General features: G+C 42.4%; 2 protein-coding genes across 12 annotated transcripts in view; one reads left to right on the top strand and one right to left on the bottom strand.

The window, feature by feature from the left end:
• The window catches only part of LOC109909832 (polypeptide N-acetylgalactosaminyltransferase 11), a 48,972-nt gene extending 31,590 nt beyond the window's left edge, over positions 1-17,382 (top strand). The window contains exons 9-12 of the mRNA XM_020508879.2: positions 3,751-3,969; positions 8,894-8,998; positions 12,397-12,534; positions 15,396-17,382. Coding sequence (XP_020364468.2) covers positions 3,751-3,969; positions 8,894-8,998; positions 12,397-12,534; positions 15,396-15,527 — 594 coding nt within the window. The 3' untranslated portion in view covers positions 15,528-17,382. The remainder of the gene's footprint in view (positions 1-3,750; positions 3,970-8,893; positions 8,999-12,396; positions 12,535-15,395) is intronic.
• Positions 16,579-22,604, bottom strand: part of kmt2ca (lysine (K)-specific methyltransferase 2Ca) — a 240,048-nt gene continuing 234,022 nt past the window's right edge. For 9 of the 11 annotated variants that reach the window (XM_031796719.1, XM_031796716.1, XM_031796715.1 and 6 more), the window contains 8 exons: positions 21,297-22,479; positions 20,908-21,044; positions 20,279-20,421; positions 19,347-19,530; positions 18,957-19,073; positions 18,750-18,823; positions 18,526-18,634; positions 16,579-18,312 (listed from right to left, as the gene is read on the bottom strand). In XM_031796719.1, coding sequence (XP_031652579.1) covers positions 18,220-18,312; positions 18,526-18,634; positions 18,750-18,823; positions 18,957-19,073; positions 19,347-19,530; positions 20,279-20,421; positions 20,908-21,044; positions 21,297-22,479 — 2,040 coding nt within the window. In that variant the 3' untranslated portion in view covers positions 16,579-18,219. The remainder of the gene's footprint in view (positions 18,313-18,525; positions 18,635-18,749; positions 18,824-18,956; positions 19,074-19,346; positions 19,531-20,278; positions 20,422-20,907; positions 21,045-21,296; positions 22,480-22,604) is intronic. The other 2 variants (XM_031796721.1, XM_031796726.1) reach the window with 1 other exon arrangement.

The following is a 22,604-nucleotide window of genomic DNA, read 5'->3' as shown; positions in this document are numbered from 1 at the left end:
CCAACTTCAAACATCAGCTATCTGAGCAGCTAACCGATCGCTGCAGCTGCACATAGTCTATTGGTAAATAGCCCACCCTTTTCACCTACCTCATCCCCATACTGTTTTTATTTATTTACTTTTCTGCTCTTTTGCACACCAATATCTCTACCTGTACATGACCATCTGATCATTCATCACTCCAGTGTTAATCTGCAAAATTGTAATTATTTGCCTACCTCCTCATGCCTTTTGCACACATTGTATATAGACTCCCCCTTTGTTTTCTACTGTGTTATTGACTTGTTAATTGTTTACTCCATTTGTAACTCTTTGTTGTCTGCTCACACTGCTATGCTTTATCTTGGCCAGATCGCAGTTGCAAATGAGAACTTGTTCTCAACTAGCCTACCTGGTTAAATAAAGGTGGGAAAAAAAAAAAAAAATTGTCATTTAGGTCAACATTGGATCATTCAGAGATCCTCACTGAACTTCTGGAGAGAGTTTGCTGCACTGAAAGTAAAGGGGCTGAATAATTTGGCACGCCCAATTTTTCAGTTTTTGATTTGTTAAAAAAGTTTGAAATATCCAATAAATGTCGTTCCACTTCATGATTGTGTCCCACTTGTTGTTGATTCTTCACAAAAAAATACAGTTTTATATCTTTATGTTTGAAGCCTGAAATGTGGCAAAAGGTCGCAAAGTTCAAGGGGGCCAAATACTTTCATAAGGCACTGTAGATGTCTCCACAAGAGAGAGCCACTGTTTTCGGGAAGGTTTGTGCTGCTTAGTCTCGTCTCTCTTCTGTGCTCTTTCCCACCTTCCACTTTGAAATTATTTACCGGACATTGAACTAAGAGTGTGATTCGTAAATTGCCTTTCCTTACTCTGAATTGTTAATTCAACAGTGTAGTGCAGGTATTCCCAAACAGGGGTACGTGCAATGTCGTCAGGGGTACGCCAAATAAAAATGTGATTCACATTTAAAAATAAATATATATAATAATAATTTCTTCACATTTTCAAACAGTCCATTTAGTAAGGCCCGTGTTCATAGAGACACATACCAGCTCTACTGGTAGTACTGCTACTACCACCAGTACTACACCTGCACCTGTCGACGACACAAGTTGTTCTGCTTCCACGAGCACATCCAATGCTAGCATCGGTAATTCTACATCTGTTGTTAGCCCAGCTAGTATGGACACTGACAGTTGTGACTCTGATGCAGCCGAAGAGCTACTGCCCCCTTACCCGGGAAAAGACCGAACAACAGACAGGGACGTTGGACCATCGAAGAGGTGCAAATATGATGAGAACTACATTGATTTGGGGTTCACTTATACTGGGAGTAGTGCCTTTCCTTAGCCATATGTGCAAAAGTACTCACAACTCGATGAAACCTTCACTCTTGCGCAGACATTTAGAAACAAAACATGCCAATTTGAAAATAAGCCACAGGAGTTTTTTGAGTGAGAATGAATGACTTTCAAGTAGTAAGACATTTACAAAAGCAACAGATACCATTAATTAGAAGGGGCTAGAAGCGTCTTATATGGTGAGCTACCGAGTGACTAGGACAGGCAAACCCCATACGATTGTGGAGGACTTAATTCTTCCTGCTGCTGTGGATATGGCTGGAACAATGCTGGGGGGAAAGGCCCAAAAAACTATACAGACAATTTCTTCATCAAACAACACTGTTTCATGACGCATCAGGAGATGTTTTGAAACAATTACTGCTTTGCATACACGCCAGTGAATTCTATGCATTACAGCTGGATGAGTCAACAGACAGACAGACTCAGGGCCTGGCACAGCTCCTGGTATGTCTGTTATGTTTATGGGGAGTCAATTAAGGAAGACATCCTCCTCTGCAAATCACTGGAAACCAGGGCAACAAGAGAGGATATTTTTTAAAGTACTGGACAGCTTTGTGACATCAAATGGACTTTAGTGGTCAAGATGTGTTGGTATCTGTACTGATGGCGTAAAAGCCATGACAGGGAGACATAGTGGAGTGGTAACGCGCATGCAAGTATTGGCTCCCGATGCCTCTTGGGTACACTGCAGAATCCACCGAGAGGCTCTTGCTGCCAAGGGAATGCCTGACAGCTTGAAAGACTTTTTGGAAACTACAGTGGCATCTGGGTGATGTTTTTTCTCATCTGAATTATCTGAATCTCGGATTACAGGGATTCTCTGCAACTTTATTCAGTGTGCGGGACAAAATTGAGGATATGATTAAGAAGTTGGAGCTCTGCATTAACAAGGACAACACACAGGTCTTTCCATCATTGTATGATTTTTTTGGTGTGCAAATGAACTCAAGCTTAAGGACAATGTCAAATGTGATATAGTGAAGTACCTGAGTGAGTTGGGTGTGCAATTAAGCAGGTACTTTCCCGAAACGGATGACACAAACAACTGGATTCGTTATCCCTTTCATGCCCTGCCTTCAGTCCACTTACTGATAAGAGAGCCTCATCAAAATTGCCACAAGCGGTTCTGTGAAAATTGAATTTAATCAGAAGTCACTGCCAGATTTCTGGATTGGGCTGCGCTCAGAGCATCCTGCCTTGGCAAATCACGTTGTTAAGACACTGATGCCTGTGAAACCACGTATCTATGTGAGTGGATTCTCACGAGCATGAAAACTAAATACAGACTGTGTGGAAAATGATTTAAGACAGACTCTCCAATACAACCCAACATTGCAGAGTTATGTGCATCATTTCAAGCACACCCTTCTCATTAACCTGTGGTGAGTTATTCACAGTTTTCAATGAACAAGTAAGGTTTTATATGTAAGATGGTTAAATAAAGGGCAAAGTTATTGATTATTATTATATTATTATTTGTGACCTGGTCCTATAAGAGCTCTTTGTCACTTCCCACGAGCTGGGTTGTGACAAAAACTCTCACTAATTATTATGTTTAATAAATGTATTGTATAGTGTGTGTGGGGCAGGCTTACAATGATGGTAAAAAACAACATTTGAGAGTGTGCTGACCCTGCTGCTAGAGGGGTAACGCAGCTGGAGGTTGAATCTTTGAAGGGGTACGGGACTATAAAAAGTTTGGGAACCACTGGTGTAGTGTATCAATGTTCCCAGCAGTTAAAATCTTCTAGAGGGTTATTTTCTAGGATATGTTTTTCATTAGTCCACTCTTGATACAGTCCTATTTTTTTTTGCATGTTGGCAGTGATGTTTTCAAGATGCAGTGTCACCTGCCTTATTATCAAGATGATTCAATATGCAATGATACTTTTTGAGTGGATTTTCTCTTTAAGTTGAAGTTTGGGTTGCCCAGTTCTGACTTTTCCATCTCCACACTAATCAGAGACTGGGACAAGTTTAGTTTCCGTGAAAATAGCTGGCCTAAATCAAGATATATTAAACAGTTTTCAATCTTACCTCTGAAATACTTATTTTGAGTCTTACCACCCAGAAAATGCAAGCTGTTTTCATGACCTAAGAGAGGGTGGAACAACTAGGAGTACTGTTGACTTGTCAAGATTCCAGTTCATTACTAGAAATATTTCTGAGTCACTCTCTACAGTAGTTTGTCTCCGGGTTTATTCAATTTTTACAAATTGACTTTAGAACCTGATCTACCCTGTAAACTCTGCACTTTTACAGACGACAGAGATACAGCTATTTTAAATGTATTAAAGGGTGTGTACTGGCATTGAACATTTCAATAGCAATCAACTGAGTGTATGTCATCAATCTCACCTATTTCCTGTCTTGTGTCTCGTCCAATCAGGAGCAGTACTTAAACCTGCGGCCGGAACTCCGGGAACGTGCCTACGGCGACATCAGCGAGCGGCAGGCGGTGCGCCAACGGCTGCAGTGTCGCTCTTTCAAGTGGTACCTGGACACCATCTACCCCGAGATGCAGGTTGCCTCGCCCCACAACAAGCCCCAGCAGCCTGTGTTCGTCAACAAGGGCCTCCGCCGGCCAAAAGTGTTGCAGAGGGGCCGGGTAAGATGATAAAGTGAAGTTGAGCTAATGCTAAACTGGTCCCAGATCTGTTTGTGCTGTATATCCAACTCCTATGGTCCCATCAACCATAGGAGTTGGCTATACAGCACAAACAGATCTGGAAACAGGTTAACTTCTTAGGGCTGCAATCCCGTTAATGGGATCGATATGACAACAGCCAGTGAAAGTGCAGGGCGCCAAATTCAATACAACAGAAATCTCAATTAAAATTCCTCAAACATACATGTATCTTATACCGTTTTAAAGGTAATCTTGTTGTTAATCCCACCACAGTGTCCGATTTCAAATAGGCTTTACAGCGAAAGCACCACAAACGATTATGTTAGGTGACCACCAACTCACAGAAAAACCCAGCCATTTTTCCAGCCAAAGAGAGGAGTCACAAATAGAGATAAAATGAATCACTAACCTTTGATGATCTTCATCAGATGACACTCATAGGACTTCATGTTACACAATACATGTATGGTTTGTTTGATAAAGTTCATATTTATATTTAAAACATCTCAGTATACAATGCGTTACGTTCACTAGTTCCAAAAACATCCGGTGATATTGCAGAGAGCCATAATCATTTGACAGAAATACTCATTATAAATGTCGATAAATACAATTGTTAGACATGGAAATATAGATATACCTCTCCTTAATGCAACCGCTGTGTCAGATTTCAATAAAACTTTACGGAAAAAGCAAACCATGCAATAATCTGAGACGGCGCTCAGAAAATAAATACAATTTTTCTGCCAACAGAAATCACATTATAAATATTCCCTTACCTTTGACGATCTTCATCAGAATGCACTCCCAGGAATCCTAGTTCCACAATAAATGCTTGATTTGTTCGATAATGTCCATTATTTATGTCCAAGTAGCTACTTTTGTTTGCGCGTTTAGTACGCAGGTCCATCCGAACTTCGGAAGAAAACTTAAAAAAGTTATATTACAGGTCTAAGAAACTTGTCAAACTAAGTATAGAATCAATCTTTAGGATGTTGTTATCATAAATCTTCAATAAAGTTCCAACCGGAGAATTCCTATGTCTGTAGAGAAGCAATGGAACGCAGGTCATGTGAAATGCGCGTGACCAGGACCTGGCTCTCTGCCAGACCACTGACTCAAAGAGCTCCCATCCGGCTCCACAACACAGTTAGAAGCCTCATTCAAGTTTCTAAAGACGGTTGCCATCTAGTGGAAGTGCAACTTTATCCATATCCCACTGTGTATTCAATAGGGCTGGGTTGAATATCGACCAACCTCAGATTTCCCACTTCCTGTTTGGAGTTCTTCTCAGGTTTTTGCCTGCCATATGAGTTCTGTTATACACACAGACATCATTCAAACAGTTTTAGAAACTTCAGAGTGTTTTCTATCCAATACTAATAATACTATGCATATATTAGCAACTGGGACTGAGGAGCAGACCGTTTACTCTGGACACCTTTCATCCAAGCTACTCAATACTGCCCCTGCAGCCATAAGAAGTTTTAACATGGTTACTTTGTTAAAGCCGTGTGTTGTCGGCTGTCAACCCCTGCCATCTAGAGGCAATAACATGAAGCCTGAAATTAAAAATAAACCTCAAGGAATGTATGTTCGTTTTTAAGGTGTAATTGTGTACATCATTCACATGCAAGTAGCCCTCTGACATATTTATTGTTATAAATTAAATTAAGTTACTTGTTTACTGTCAGTGAAGCACCTTCTCTGTATACAAACCGTAGATGTCTCCTGATGGACTAGGGGTCCTCGGAAGTTGTAAAGTTGTTCCCGCACATGTTTCTTTAGGCTTTGAAAGTAGTTCTAAGATTGCAACAAAGAAATACCTGAACATTCTTCAAAAGCCAAGGCAAAAATGATCAATACAACGTTACATACTGCACTTAATTTCTTCTTATTTAATTAAATTTAAAAAATGCCATATCCAGTCAACAGGGGGCAGCGTAGTGTTGAGAAAGTCATGAAGGAGCTTCAGTCCCCAGGATGAAAAGACACATACCACTTACAGGTTCAGAACTTCCGCTTCAAACAGACTGAGTTACAAGTTACAGTGCATTCGGAAAGTATTCAGACACCTTCCCTTTTTTCACATTTTGTTATGTTACAGCCTTATTCTGTAATGTAACAAAATGTGGGGCTCCCGAGTGGCGCAGCCATCTAAGGCACTGCATCTCAGTGCTAGAGGGGTCACCACAGACCCTGGTTCGATTCCAGGCTGTATCACAACCGGCTGTGATTGGGAGTCCCATAGGGCAGCGCACAATTGGCCCAACGTCGTTAGGGTTTGGCTGGGGTAGGCTGTCATTGTAAATAAGAATTTGTAACTGACTTGCCTAGTACTTATATAAAGGTTATATATATATATATATATATATATGTATTTTTTATTCTAAAATTGATTAAATTAAATATTTTCCTCAATCTACACACAATACCGCATGCTGACAAAGCAAAAACAGGTGTTTAGATTTTTAGGCAAATTTATTAAGAATAAAAACAAATAACCTTATTTACCTAAGTATTCAGGCTCTTTGCTACGAGCCTCAAGATTGAGCTCAGGTGCATCCTGTTTCCATTGATCATCCTTGATGTTTCTACAATTTGATTGTCCACCTGTGGTAAATTCCATTGATTGGACATGATTTGGAAAGGCACACACCTGTCTTTATAAGTACCCACAGTTGACAGTGCATGTCAGAGCAAAAACCAAGCCATGAGGTCGAAGGAATTATCCATAGAGCTCCGAGACAGGATTGTGTCAAGGCACAGATCTGGGGAAGTTTACCAAAACATTTCTGCACCATTGAAGGTCTCCAAGAACATAGTGGCCTCCATCATTCTTAAATGGAAGAAGTTTGGAACCACCTAAACTTTTCCTAGAGCTGGCCGCCCAGCCAAACTGAACAATCGGGGGAGAAGGGCCTGACCAAGAACCTGATGATCACTCTGACAGAGTTCCTCCTTGGAGATGGGAGAACCTTCCAGAAGGACAACCATCTCTGCAGCACTTCACCAATCAGGCCTTTATGGTAGAGTGGCCAGACGGAAGCCACACCTCAGTAAAAGGCACATGACAGCCCGCTTGGAGTTTGCCAAAAGGCACCTAAAGGACTCTCAGACCACAAGAAACAAGGTTCTCTGGTCTGATGAAACCAAGATTGAACTCTTTGGCCTGACTGCCAAGTGTCAGGTCTGGAGGAAACCAGGCACTGCTCATCACCTGGCCAATACATCCCTACGGTGAAGCATGATGGTGGCAGCATCATGCTGTGTGTATATTTTTCAGCGGCAGGGAGACTTGTCAGGATTGAGGGAAAGATGAACAGAGCAAAGTACAGAGAGATCCTTGATGAAAACTTGCTCCAGAGCCCTCAGGGCCTCAGACTGGGGTGAAGGTTCACCTTCCAACAGGACAACGACCCGAAGCAGCCAAGACAACGCAGGAGTGGCTTTGGAACAAGTCTCTGAATGTCCTTGAATGACCCAGCCAGAGCCCGGACTTGAACCCAAATGAACATCTCTGGGAAGACCGGAAAAAAGCTGTGCAGTGACGCTCCCCATCCAATCTGAAAGAGCTTGAGAGGATCTGCAGAGAGTAATGTGAGAAACTCTCCAAATACAGGTGTGCCAAGCTTGTAGCGTTATACCCAACAAAGTACTGAGTAAAGGGTCTGAATACTTACGTAAATGGGATATTTCAGTTCATTTAAAAAGAATAAATGAGCAAAAATGCCAAACTGTTTGTGCTTTTTCATTTTGGGTTATTGTGTGTAGATTGGGGGGGAAAACTATTTTAGAATAAGGCTGTAACGTAACAAAATGTGTAAAAGGTAAAGGTCTGAATACTTTCCAAATGCACTGTATGTATTTCATATTGATAAACCACAGACAGCTCTGCTACATCCGTCTACCTGGGAGGACATTCATATTCTAGTTAGTCTGGAAGGAAACTTCATAGTGATTTCTTAAATATGGAATCCACAATCCATACACTGTCTGCCCCACAACAATTGTTATTTGTTTTGCTTTGTTGACGAAGCAGAGGTAGGGAGCGCCGCGGGTGGTGGGTGGGCGGACAAATAAGAAGTTTCACCTTTAAGTATTCCAGCTTTAACATACCTGGTTTTCTGAAGATATCAATAAGGTTATGGAAATAGGCTTAGAAATGAGGCAATTGGAAAAAGGTCCCTCAATAGAATAATGACATTTTAAATATTCTTGTCTTGTCGATTCAGGGGAGTGGGTGTTGGGTCTATTGTACATTCCAGTGGCATAGTCTGCAGTATGGACATACGCTACTGGTTAAAAGTTTTAGAACACCTACTCATTCAAGGGTTTTTCTTTATTTTTTAAACTATTTTCTACATTGTAGAATAATAGTGAAGACATCAAAACTATGAAATAACACATATGGAATCATGTAGTAACCAAAAAAAAGTGTTAAACAAATCCAAATCCAGATGCTTCAAATAGGACTACCCTATTGGCTATTTGAAGCATCTCAAATATAAAATACATTTGGATTTGTTTAACACATTTTTGGTTGGTACATGATTCCATATGTGTTATTTCAGTTTTGATGTCTTCACTATTATTCTACAATATATAAAATGGTAAAAGAAATGAATAAAAACCCTTGAATGAGTAGGTGTTCTAAAACTTTGAACCAGTAGTGTAACTTCAGTAGTTTTTTTATCCATTTATCATGGATTCAGTTCATTTTTTTGTATTTTTTTTGCAATCGCACAGTGCAGATTATCAGATCTCAAGATCTGAAGCCAGAACCACATTAATATAACATAGCAATGTTCTCAGATGCGCAGCCAGGCTGCAATAAAGATGACCTGGAACGCAACAGTGTCTTCACCTTAGACTGCTCACTTCTCCTTTTCTTTCTCTGTAGCTGCGGAACCTGAAGGCTGACAAGTGTCTGGTGGCCCAGGGGAGGTCCACCCAGAAGGGGGGTGCCGTGGTGCTGAGGTCCTGTGACACTCACAACCCAGAACAGGTACACTAACTAACATATTAGCACCCCCCGCCCATACCCCACCTCTGCCTTGGACATTATATAATCTGTAGGGCCAAACCATACTGTGCTAGGATATTGTCTTTTCACATTGCACTTTCAAGCACGACTCAGCATTCTAAAAGCAAGCTGACCTGCCCTGATAACAGGTGTGGAAAGAAATCAGTCTGACCCTACACTGTACGATATTAACTGAAAAGACCATGGTTTGGGTCGGCACAATACTGTGAAATATCCTCTACTGGTCTCTCTGCTTATCAACACTTTAACCCATAAGAATCTAAGCCCTGTCTAATCCGCGGGATGGGGGTACAACTAAGCTATATGGAATTATTTTACTATTTGATTTAGAATATTAAGACCCCTTGAAGTATCCCCAAAATATATTAATTGTCCTTACTGCTTGCTATTAGCCCATACAAACGCATTGAATAACAGATTCACTACATGGAACAAAATAATAAGTTTGTTCTTCAGTGTCTGTCTTATATCTGAGAGATACAGTTTAAGTCAGAAGTTTACATACACTTAGGTTGGAGTTTTTAAACCATTCCACAAATAACTTGTTACCAAACTGTAGTTTTGGCAAGTCGGTTAGGACATCTACTTTGTGCATGACAAGTAATTTTTCACATACAGATTAATTTAATATCACAATTCCTGTGGGTCAGAAGTTTATATAAACTAAGTTGACTGTGCCTTTAAACAGCTTGGAAAATTCCAGAAAATGATGTCATGGCTTTAGAAGCTTCTAATAGGCTAATTGACATCATTTGAATCAATTGGAGGGGTACCTGTGGATGTATTTCAAGGCCTACTTTCAAACTCTGTGCCTCTGCTTGACATCATGGGAAAATCAAAAGAAATCAGCCAAGACCTCAGAAAAAAAATTGTAGATGTCCACAAGTCTGGTTCATCCTTGGGAGCAATTTCCAAACGACTGAAGGTACCACGTTCATCTGTACAAACAATAGTACTCAAGTATAAACACCATGGGACCACGCAGCCGTCATACCGCTCAGGAGGGAGACGCGTTCTGTCTCCTGGAGATGAACGTACTTTGGTGCAAAACGTGCAAATCAATCCCAGAACAACAACAAAGAATCTTGTGAAGATGCTAGATGAAACAGGTACAAAAGTATCTATATCCACAGTAGAACGAGTCCTATATCAACATAACCTGAAAGGCCGCTCAGCAAGGATGAAGACACTACTCTAAAACCGTCATAAAAAAGCCAGACCACGGTTTACAACTGCACATGGGGACCAACATCCTACTTTTTGGAGAAATGTCCCCTGGTCTGAAAAATAGAACTGTTTGGCCATAATTACCATTGTTATGTTTGGAGGAAAAAGGGGGAGGCTTGCAATCCGAAAAACACCATCCCAACCGTGAAGCTCGGGGGTGGCAGCATCATGTTGTGGGCGTGCTTTGCTGCAGGAGGGACTGGTGCACTTCACAAAATAGATGGCATCATGAGGGAGGAAACTTATGTGGATATATTGAAGCAACATCTGAAGACATCATTCAGGAAGTTAAAACGTGGTCGCAAATGGGTCTTCCAAATGGACAATGACCGCAAGCATACTTCCAAAGTTGTGGCAAAATGGCCTAAGGACAACAAAGTCAAGGTATTGGAGTGGTCATCACAAAGCCCCGACCTCAATCCTACAGAAAATATGTGGGCAGAACTGAAAAAGCGTGTGCGAGCAAGGAGGCCTACAAACCTAACTCAGTTATACCAGCTCTGTCAGGAGGAATGGGCCAAAATTCACCCAACTTATTGTGGGAAGATTGTGGAAGGCTACCTGAAATGTTTGACCCAAGTTAAACAATGTAAAGGCAATGCTACCAAATACTAATTGAGTGTATGAAAACTTAAGACAGGGAATTTTTACTACGATTAAATGTATTTGGCTAAGGAGTATGTAAACTTCCGACTTCAACTATACAGTCGTGGCCAAAAGCTTTGAGAATGACACAAATATTAATTTGTACCCCCTGTATATAGCCTCCACATTGACTCTGTACCAGTACCCCCTGTATATAGCCTCGCTACTGTTATTTTTTCTATTATTTTTTCTATTATCATCTATATTTTTTATTTGTTTATTTGAGTTAATACTTTTCTTAAAACTGCATTGTTGGTTGTATTCGACGCATGTGAGAAATAGAATTTGATTTGATTGTCGTCTCATCTTTCCATAGAGGGGTTTGTATGCCAAACTGTTTGGACACTACAGACGATTTTGTTAGAAGTCCAATTTTCGGTATGTCTGACAAACACCGCTCTAGCGCCGTCACTTTTCACCCGAGAGGCGGAAGTGTTCCATAGGTGGGTGCAGCGTCTCAAAACTAGTTCCCCCGATCCAGATTAAGCCTATTCCTGTACTTCAAACAAAGTTCCATGGAGATTCTCCATGTGGGTTGGGGAAACGTCCTAGCGATGGAGAAATAGGTTGTGTGAGACTCTGCCTCGCCTCCATCATATGGTCTAATATGCGTCACTCGCAGTCATTATTCATGTTGCCAGCCTCTGATTGACCTACAGTGATATTAGAACCTTTACATGAATCTGACCTCTTTTTGACGCTTCTGTTAGTCTGGCGACATGGACAATGGTTATAAGGGTTAATGCTAGAATATGAAATGAGTTCTATTTCAACCTCCTAATCTTTCTTAGCTTGTATTACCTTATTTCAACCATTGTTTATGGCTACAATGACTGTTTTGTAGGAGGGTACCCTGGCTAGACGGGGAAAGTGCAGTATCTCAACCTGGAAATACATGAACTGTACCAGTACATCCCCCCTCCCAGGCTCTTTCAGGGTCACATCCACTGGAAGAGCTTCTATCTTTTCAAGCCTCAACAAAAAAAAAATACACTTCCATTAGACAAGCTCTTCCACTTTCCTGTGTGTGTAAAAATGGTGCAGAGTGAGTCACTTTGTCTGTGTGGGGTAGAAGTTCAGCTGAAGCTACTGCAGTTCTGCACTGTGCCACATGTGTTCTCCCACTCTCTCTTTTCCTCATGCGGTTCGCTCTCTATTCTCTTTCCATCTGAACTTTTGTCTTACTGCAGCAGTTCTTGGGTACACGATGAGGTCAACAACTTCTGTTGTGAACGGTTGTTTGTGAAGTCGTCTACTGACAAATGAGGCGTGAAACTTTTTTGTCATAAGTATTGGGAGTAGGTAAAGTTTAAATTCTGGTTTATTCCACACAGTCTATTGGATATGGAATAAGGGCTTTGAATTTACAAATTAATTTACATTCCTCACCCGAGTCTGTACCACGTGACATGGTTTCCTTATACAGTATATACTTCTTCTGCCTTTCTTTCTCTCTCTCCCTAACCTACCTCCCTCTTCCTCCCCAGGAGTGGGCCTATGATGAGGAGCATGAGTTGATCCTAGCCGGCCTGCTGTGTCTGGACATGTCGGAGATCCGCTCGTCTGACCCACCCCGCCTCATGAAGTGTCACGGCTCAGGGGGCTCCCAACAGTGGACCCTGGGGGTGAGTTAGCTAGAGCCTCCACACTGTTGCTGAATCCACAAATCATCCTCTGTATATAAAAGACGGGTTGGTTGTTTAGAAACACAACTGACACATGCGCAACTACTGGGGCTTGGATTGTTGACTTGAAAACATAAATACATTCGCACAATGAGCACTTGTTGGCTTTCAAATACATTGTTACAGTTGTTGGTTAGCTATATTAGCATAGACGTAGATCAGTCAAAACAAGACATGGTATCAAGAACAAGATAAATCTAGCTGAAATGAGCCACCTATGACATGGCAGCTTCTTGTCATTGTCGCTAGCTATCTGGCCTTTCCAAATCACAACAGACCTCTGTCCCATTGAAGTGTGCGTATCGTTTTCCTGACGTTGTCAGCTAACCCATCTATAGAAGCAAATAGGGCTATAGCAACTGTTGCAATGACTGCTACCATCATCAGACCAGTACTGATATGACTAATACATTTCAGTATTACTGTGGCATTTAACTTGTGCATACCGCTGGTACCACGGGGCATCATGATGGTGATGACGAGATGGAATCACTTCTATTCAACCACCGCCAGTGGGCTCCTTTATTAGGTTCAGTAGATAATGTACGCAGTCTCTATCCTCTCCCTCCATTCTGTACAGTGCCTTCAGAAAATATTCACACCCCTTGACCTTTGACATTAGAGGCTAAATTTAAAATGTATTACATTTAGATAATTTTTTTTGTCACTGGCCTACACACAATACCCCATAATGTCCAAGTGGAATTATGTTTTTACAAATGAATGAAAAGCTGAAATGTAGTCAACCCTTTTATGGCAAGCCTAAATAAGTGAAGGAGTAAAGTCAAATATAGTCAGTTATATGGACTCACTGAATGCAATAAGTGTTCAATGTGATTTTTTAATGACTACCTCATCTCTGTACCACACACATACAATTCTCTGTAAGGTCCCTCATTTGAGCAGTGAATTTCAAACCCAGATTCAACCACAGAGACCAGGGAGGTTTTGAATGCCTCGCAAGGAAGGTAATGGTAGAAATGGTAGAAAAAAATAGTAAGCAGACATTGAATATCCCTTTGAGCACGATGAAGTTATTAATTAAATGTATGTCCTGAATGCAAATCCAACAACATATCACTGAGTACCACTATTCATATTTTCAAGCATGGTGGTGGCTGCATCATGTTATGAGTATGCTTGTCATCGCCAAGGACTGGGAGTTTTTTAGGATAAAAATAAATTGAATAGAGCACAGGCAAAGTCCTAGAGTAAAAAGTGGTTCAGTCTGCTTTCCAACAGACACTGAGAGATAAATTCACCTTTCAGCAGGACAGTAACCTAAAACAAGGCCTATACACTGGAGTTTACCAAGATGACATTGAATGTTCCCGAGTGGCCTAGTTACAGTTTGGACTTAAATCTGCTTTAAAATGGCTGTCTAGCAATGATCAATAACCAATTTGACAGAGCTTGAAAAATGTAAAAAATAAATGTGCAAAGCGTTTAGACTTACCCAAAAAGACTCTAATTGCTGCCAAAGGTGATTCTAACTGGTATTGACTCTGGATTGACTACTTATAATTTAAACTAATGATCAAATTTTTCCTCCTCTTTGGCAAGTATTTTCTGTAGATGGTTGACAAATCTATTTTAATCCCACCTTGAAACACAAAATGTGGAGGAAAAAAATTGAGGGGTGTGACTACACTACATGACCAAAAGTATGGGGACACCTGCTCATCGAACATCTCATTTCAGAATCATGGGCATTAATATGGCGTTGGTCCCCCACTTTGCTGCGATTACAGCCTCCACTCTTCTGGGAAGGCTTTCCACTAGATGTTGCTGCGGGGACTTGCTTCCATTCAACCACAAGAGCAATAGTGATGTTGGGCGATTAGGCCTGGCTCGCAGTCGGTGCTCCAATTCATCCCAAAGGTGTTTAATGGGGTTGAGAATAGGGCTCTGTGAAGGCCAGTCAAGTTCTTCCACACTGATCTTGACAAACCAGTTCTGTATGGACCTCACTTTGTGCACTGGGGCATTGTCATACTGAAACAGGAAAGGGCCTTCCCCAAACTGTTGCCACAAAATAGGAAGCACAGAGTTGTCTTGAATGTCATTGTACACTGTAGCATTAAGATTTCCCTTCACTGGAACTAAGGGGCCTAGCCCGAACCATGAAAAACATCCCCAGACCATTATTCCTCCTCCACGAAACTTTACAGTTGGCACTGCAATCGGGCAGGTAGCGTTCTCCTGGCATCCGCCAAACCCAGATTAGTCTGTCGGACTGCCAGATGGTTAAGCGTGATTCACCACTCCAGCCGACGCTTGGCATTGCGCATGGTGATCTTAGGCTTGTGTGCGGCTGCTCGGCCATGGAAACCCATTTCATGACGCTCCAGACGAACAGTTTGTGTGGTGACGTTGCTTCCAGAGGCAGTTTGGAACTCGATAGTGAGCGTTGCAACCGAGGACAGACAATTCTTACTGTTCTGTGAGCTTGTGTGGCCTACTACTTCGTGGCTGAGCAGCTCCTAGAGGATTCCACTTCACAATAACAGCACTTACAATTGACACGGGTAGCTCAAGCAAGGCAGAAATTTGACGAATTGACTTGTTGGAAAGGTGGCAACCTACAGTATGACGGTCCCACGTTGAATGTCACTGAGCTCTTCATTGCATGGCTGTGTGAGTGATTTTTATACACCTGTCAGCAACGGATGTGGCTGAAATAGCCGAATCCACTAACCTTTGTATATGTAGTGTACTTTCTGAACATATGTCCCTGTCTTCTTCCTCTACCCCAATTCTGTATGTAACACATGGCCCTGTCTTCCTCCAACCCTCTCCAGAAAAGCAACCGGCTGTATCAAGTCTCAGTGGGCCAATGCCTGGCCGTGGTCGACCCAATCAGCCCCAAGGGATATGTTGCCACGGCAATCTGCAACGGCTCTCAGTCCCAGCAGTGGCAGTTGGAGGGCTGATGTTGATACCCCACGACGAGTTACATACCAGACGCTGACTGCCCCCCCCCCCCTCTGGATGGGGGGAGTACTGCATGCTGCTACAACTAAGCAAGAGAGGGATGGAACTAATTATACGGACTGTGTTCTTGAAGAAAACTAATGCTGTTTGTCTTCAGAACTGCTTCCGGGCTGACGTGCACAAAGTATGGAGCTCTAAGTGGGTACGCTATATGTACTGTAGTCATTCGTATGCCTGACTTCCCCCTCTTGAAAATTTGTATTCCATGTCCTGTTTTAGATTTTTTTTTTTACAATGCATCATGCAAATTATTTTTAATTTAATCCAATTTGCACAGCACTCTTGCATTAGACAATTCAGAGAAACGTTTAATCTTGTATAAGTCCCAAACAAGTGTTTACTAAGAACAATGGACTGCCAGTGTTAGAGGTTTTAGAGTTAAATTGCATTTTATTCTGTACTTATTACAATCTGATATTAATTGCTATGACATACAGTACTGCATGTTATTTAGTTGACATTTCTTTGGGAGTATCTTTCTGTTGTACAAATATTTTGATCACTGGAGTTTGTTTTTGAAGTTATGTATTTTTCATGCCCTTGAAATGTGCAAGGCAACTTCCTTAATACTGTATTGATAGGCTACACTGTGTTAGCTCTACATCAGGTATATTGACCAAGTGATGGATAGTGTGTGCAGTCTATGTAAATCATGTCGAATAGAAATGGAATTTCCTACAGTATCTAGCGGTCTTGGGTCATGCCCACAATACTAGCAAAATCATCCATACTCACGGCCTGTTCTGCACTGTACTGGTGAGCTATGATGGTTGAACAAGATCTGACAATGATTTGAGTTCTAGTTTTTTTCCCTTATCCAAATGTAATTTCTTACGTTATGCGGTGCAGTTTTGTATTAGTTATTCTCTTTTGCAATGAGGCAACCAACTAAATGTTTATTTGAAGTATGAACATCCCTTTTAAAAGTCTTTGTCAGGCTCTTATTAAAATGTTGTCCATTTACCCCCACAGAGAAAAGTAGCGCAAATGTAAGATGTAAAATATTTTATTTTTTGTAAATGATCCTAAATCTGATTCCAAACTCCATCACACGCTGTATACTTCAAAAAGGCTTTTTAGACATTACTATACAGGACAAAGAAAAGAGACACTATTAAAAGAGGTCTGAATATTGTACAAGAGGAGAAAATATCCAAGAAACAAATTTCATTAACCATTATGGAAAATGATATACAATTGATTCTTCTGAAAGTTTAAAAATACATCATGCCATGTACTGTTTATTACAACAAGACTGAATATACCAACTTTTGTACAGTTCACTTAAGTTGTGCACACAAATGAAAACTTCATTTCAAACTGGTCAACGAAATGCTAGTACCAGATTCCAATTTTCGTGATTGAGTGTAAAGAAATCAAAATTATCATACAGTAGCATATTTCTTCTCAACTAGCCAGCACTAAACAGAATGTTTAAGAAATGTAAACAAAAAACAAAAATAATTTCATGTGAAAAGCATAATTGTGTCTCCTGCAACTGGTAAGTAAAAGGCATTTTTCCCCCCAAGCACAGCATTATCTGTATGAGGTGAATCTCAGAGTGACTGCTGTACACATACAGCTAAAGAAGCTAACTGATGGTATGGGTGGCTTCCAACCTTAAATTCACAGTTCTCTCTAATTCTACATTCACGTCAGATTAACTAGGGTTAGGATTTCAGTCGTCTCGATGTGATTGGTGCTCTCTTTGATTGCGCGTGTCAATGCAAACAGAAATTGTCCTAAGGAAAATGAAACGCAAAGTATATTCTTCAAGTGGTCAGAATTTGACAACACAACTTAATTCTAAATACAACAAAAATACTCTAGATTTTTTTTTTTTTACACATTCTGTACAGTTTTATACAGCACATAAACTCTTAGAATGATATGACATCCTTCTTAAATACTTTTCTCAAAAAAAATGTATTCACCCAAACAGCCATGATGTAGTTATGGTAGCATTTGGTCAATTGTTTACTTAATTGACTATTTACACTTTGTATAAAGTAACACGTTCTGATCAGACTGAACACCTGGGCAGCAGTTTGCCGGCGATTCGATAATAAATACAAAAATTCTCGTATTTTACATAAAAGGAAAAAAACTGACTCATGGAATCAAGTATTTTCGACTAAATTTGTTTTAGTGCAAGTTAACAATCCCTTAGCTTTGTCCCTAAGGAAGTCTTCTCTGTACATTCCTTGTTCAGTGGTGTCTACATTTCTGTAACTATATGTATATATATATTTGTATATATTTCATAATCCAGAGGACCTGCCTCAATAACTAAATAAGGCGGTGGCCAGCACAAAACTCTCCTGGTCAACTGGTGAATTCTACCCCAAAACACCCTCCCCTAATCCATTCATTTATATATATATATATAAAGTGAAAGACTCGGTTCTCAGCCTCCAAAAGAATTGTCTTCGTGCCTGCGATGCCCCTTCCCTCTTTAGTCTTCTCTAACAGTTCTGCGGTCAGTGTCTTGCCCTGATAAGTTGTCTTTGTTTAAGTAATATGTTTTTCAGCTGACGAACCAACAAGCATATAGAAAGATAACAAGGAATGTGTGTGCGCGCCATAATTTGGAAGTGTTGTAGCCTGTATTTTGCCCCAACTGTCCCTGTTCTAATTCATCCATTTCCGGCAATTAACCGCACCACAGTGACAAGGGATCTTATGCTGGTCGTCCTCCAGGTCAAATTTGTAGTCGTAGCACAGCTGAGAGAGAGAAATCAGATCAACACTTCAGGTGCTTATTACTTCAATGACAAACTGATGATAACGATGCACAATTCTATGCATGCTTGATACAACGAGACCATTCTTAAACATTAGCTGATGTCACATGGCTGAGGTAGCCACAGTGCAATGTGTCTCCAGTCTCTACTTTCAATAACGAAGCATATTGCTATTGAAAAGAGGATATCTTACCTCTTCTCCTCTCTGGATATTGCGGCAAGAGCTGATGATGATCTTGTCGCCTCTCTCCAAGCTCACGGCCTCGGCGATGCAGTTCGGGGCGCAGGAGTGGTTGATGTATCTGAGGACGATGCCAGAGGTAAACGACTTTCCTACATGCTAGCGACATTTACACAGAGTTTAAATGTAACACAAGTAGGGTCAAATGGTGTATTCTGAAAGTAGGAAACTCTTACCTTGCTGGTCCGCCAGTGATGGTGGCGTCGACAACATGCTCACTGTCCAGGCGGAACATGTAGACTCCACGGTTCTGCACCACAGCAAGGGAATAACATGGAAGATACAACATTGCCATTCTTCTCTTATGCTATCATGTAGATGTTAAGATGAAAGGGGATGATATTTAGTCTTGTGGGAAACATGGCAATGGTTTCTGAACTCACCTGGGATTCGTACATCTTCTCCATCCGGTTGGCGACCTCGTTGCGAATGAGGGTACCAATGTACTCAATCACCATGGTGTGGGACTCAATGTCCCTGGCGGCGTACAGACCCAACCCCTGCCAGGACAGAAACAGTGAGGGTCAACACCTTAAACACTGAACTCAATGAATCTGAAAGCAAACGACCACTATGAATGATGCCATATCAGTCATGTCCTCATAACCCAACAGGTAACTTGTACTTACTTACCACAAAAGCAACCATTGAATTCAATCAATGTGCATCAAGCAAAATGGATTGAGATACTTCTGTGCCTGAATAAGTTAGACAATTATATTGAATGTGCATCAGGGCCTGAGTCTGCATGTAGCCCTAGCACAGTGACAGACCTGAATGCGGGAGCGCGCCAGGTACACGTTGCTCTTCCACTCAGCTTTCATGCGTCGGTACTGGAAGGGGACGGATGCAAACTGCTTGGGGATCACCTCTTCCGGTGCTTCCACCACACCCACGCTGCCAACCGTCTGCATGGACTTAGAGGAGACGATGCCGGTGCTGGACAAAGTGTGAGGTCTATGGGAAGAGGAGGAGCCAAAACATACAACACCCTGAAGCATTCCCGCAGGAAGTAGCATATGACCATCGAAATAGAAACACAGTACTACCACTCTACTTATTCTATTTCTATGCATGTATGACATTGATGGAAAGGTGATTGAACGGCAAGTGGGACTGCATTTTGGTGGTTTTCCGGACAAACAGACATGGCCAATGGATAATCTCCATTTAAAGGTCCAGGAATAAGCTTCATTTGGGTCCTCCCGGGAAAGCGGTGTTCCACCAAATGAGAAGCCAGAGTTATTGGGGTGGAAAGGCAGTTAATGTGTGGCTGGGAGCAGATATACCAACATGTAACGGTAAGTACCATTCCAGGAACCCAGGATATTTAACTTTAGCATTATTTTACAGCGAATGTGTCACTTATGCATCATCAGGGCACTAAGACAGTAAGATGTACAATGCTGACTGATAACAGATGTGACATTGAAGGATGACTTTCAAGAAAACAGTGATGAGGGAAGCCAGTTATCTTTTGTTACTGAGCTGTTCATTGATTTAAACAAATGAAAGCTGAAAGATGACCTGTTTTGACTTCAAGCAGGCAGTGAAGTTAAAGTATAAGGAAGAACAACATGCATAAAGAAAGAGGAGAGCGAACACCTTGTTGTGGATGGAACAAAGACAAAGTGTTGCAGAGATAAAACAGTGATCAACCGAAACAAACATGGCAGGAACTGAAGTGTAAAATGACACAGAATACCTTAACACCAACCTCTTGACATGGCTGCAGGCCTTGGGTTCTGAGCGGGCACTGCCAGTTGGGTTTATGGCCAAGGGGAGCTCCATGAGAGGGTTGCGTCCGAACCGGAAAGTATATCTGTCACAGGCTTCTACTCCGGGGAGCTGCACACACACATTTAAAAAAAAAAAAAAAAAACATTTTCAAGCAGCTCAATCCATTAAAATGGGTCAATAATAACCAATAGTTGTTAATTACAAGCTGCAATTAAGTATTCATCTTACTTTAGGTTTCCATTAAGATACATGAGTGGATTTATTGAACTGTTTTTCCTACAGGGAGTTTATAAAATAGTTATCTTACACCACTGAACCTTAGACTGAAAAAGTGCTTTCATAATCAACTGCAAAGTCATAAAACTAGTGTGTTTGATTTCATCAAAGTACTTAGAGTGCATATGGAAAGTTATTTCCTTTAAAGCACCTAATGGAGTTGAAGTTATTTTGCATGGGAGCTTTTAACAAAAGTGTTAAAAATTTGCCCAAACCAATTCAAAAGTCAAAACCAAACTGCTATACTGCACACCCACTTAAAACGTTCAACTCTCTCAAACTATTCATTTTACTCTCTCTTGCCATCTCTGCTCTTACCGATTCTACGATCCTGGTGACGGCGGTGACAGTGAATCCAAACAGGTCCTCTCCCTTCAAGTAGACGGGGAACAGTTTCAGAGTTCCTGATTCGTTACGCCGGTCAGCCACAGGCTCCAGAATCTTGTCCCATACACCTACAACACAGAGGGGAGATTCGACAGTCAGGGTAACTAGATTAATTTATCAGGATGTGTTTAGTTTTACTTTGTGTAAATCTAACCATAACCCATACTTTGGCTGGTTTTCTAACCATCCTTCACCCTGTTTCTACACCAGACAAATGCATTTGTCAAAGTATTTGAGTTGAGTTTGATGTAGCTTTTGAATTGTTTGCACATAAGTGGACCTGAAGTATTTTACTTATGTATTTGACCCTGCCCTCTTACCTTTGGGTGAGGCGCCGGTGAGCACCAGGTCATCGTAGCCTTGCTCTATCATCCGCACCACAAACTCCGGCTGGCCCTCGTTCTCCTCCACCGAGCACAGGTAGCGGCATCGGTGGTTGCCTTGGCGTGTGCTCCAGTAGATGCGGCTGGCCCGGTAGCCCACGGGGAAGATGGCGTTCGCTGAGTGGAAGGCAGCCATCTGCTGGGGCAGCAGCTGACCCACGGTGTGGAACACCAGGCTTCCCACGCGGAACGTGTGCCGGCGCTCGCCACGCTGCACGATGCTGGCCATCTGCCGTGCCTCGTCGCGTTGCACGTAGACGCGGCGGAACACTGTGAAGCATCGCAGCTCCTGGTCGTGGTGGGTAGTGGCGGGCGCCACGGCCCTGTCGCCTAATCTCCCATCGCCACCGCCGATGCCACGGGGCCGGTGCAGGTGACACAGCATTGTCTTGTCCTTGAAGAAGGTGCACTGGGCCTTGAGCGCGCAAGTGAAGTGGTAGGCGTTGCCGCAGCGCAACCGGTGGCAGCCACTGGTGGCGCCTGTCTGCTGGCAGTAGGTGCAGCGCACCGCCATGCCCCGCCGCAGTGCCAGCTCCACGTTGATCAGGGCGCCCGCCTGCGTCTCATACACCTCAGATGACCACAGAGCGCAGTTCAGGTGTACCCACAGGTCCAGGTCCAGGTTGAGGAGGCGTGCGGGGCCGTCTGTCATGCCATCGCCCTCCTCGTGGCAAAAGCAGCAACGCCGCAGGTCCCGGGGGAGGGGATCAGGACGCAGAGAGGCACCCAGCTTCCTCAGCAGCTCATCCACCTCATCCTCACCAGGCAGAGAGGAGAGCAGGCTGCCTCTAGTGGGAAACACGACGTGTACACTCCACTTGCGCCAGCGCAGGCCCTTCCAGCGCTTGTGGTGGCGGGGCGACATGTCATCACCACCCCCGCTGGCAGAGTGGACTGCTCGGGGCCTTGGCTTGAGCTTGACCGTCACCTTGAGGGTGTCCGGCTTGGGTTTCTCTGTGGGGAAGGAGATGGGAGGGGGGCTGGAGGGGGCAGACTGTTTGGGCTGCAGCTGGGCCAGGCAGTGGACGTCCAGTGTGGACATGTTGTTACTATACTGGTGGAGCACCTTGGACGGGCTCTCTTTGACCGACGACTCAGGCAAGAGAGGAGACGTGTTTGGCTGCGAAAGAGAGTTTACTCATTAGGAATCCAATGAAAAGTCTCATGCTAATTACTCTCAGCAATGGCATCTTTGTTTGCCCAGCTGTGGTCATTGTTAGACCATGTTACAATAGTCCACCTGCT

This window comes from Oncorhynchus kisutch, linkage group LG18, assembly GCF_002021735.2.
Source record: "Oncorhynchus kisutch isolate 150728-3 linkage group LG18, Okis_V2, whole genome shotgun sequence".
Taxonomy (NCBI): Eukaryota; Metazoa; Chordata; class Actinopteri; order Salmoniformes; family Salmonidae; genus Oncorhynchus; species Oncorhynchus kisutch.
This window is presented reverse-complemented; position numbering and strand designations above follow the sequence as displayed.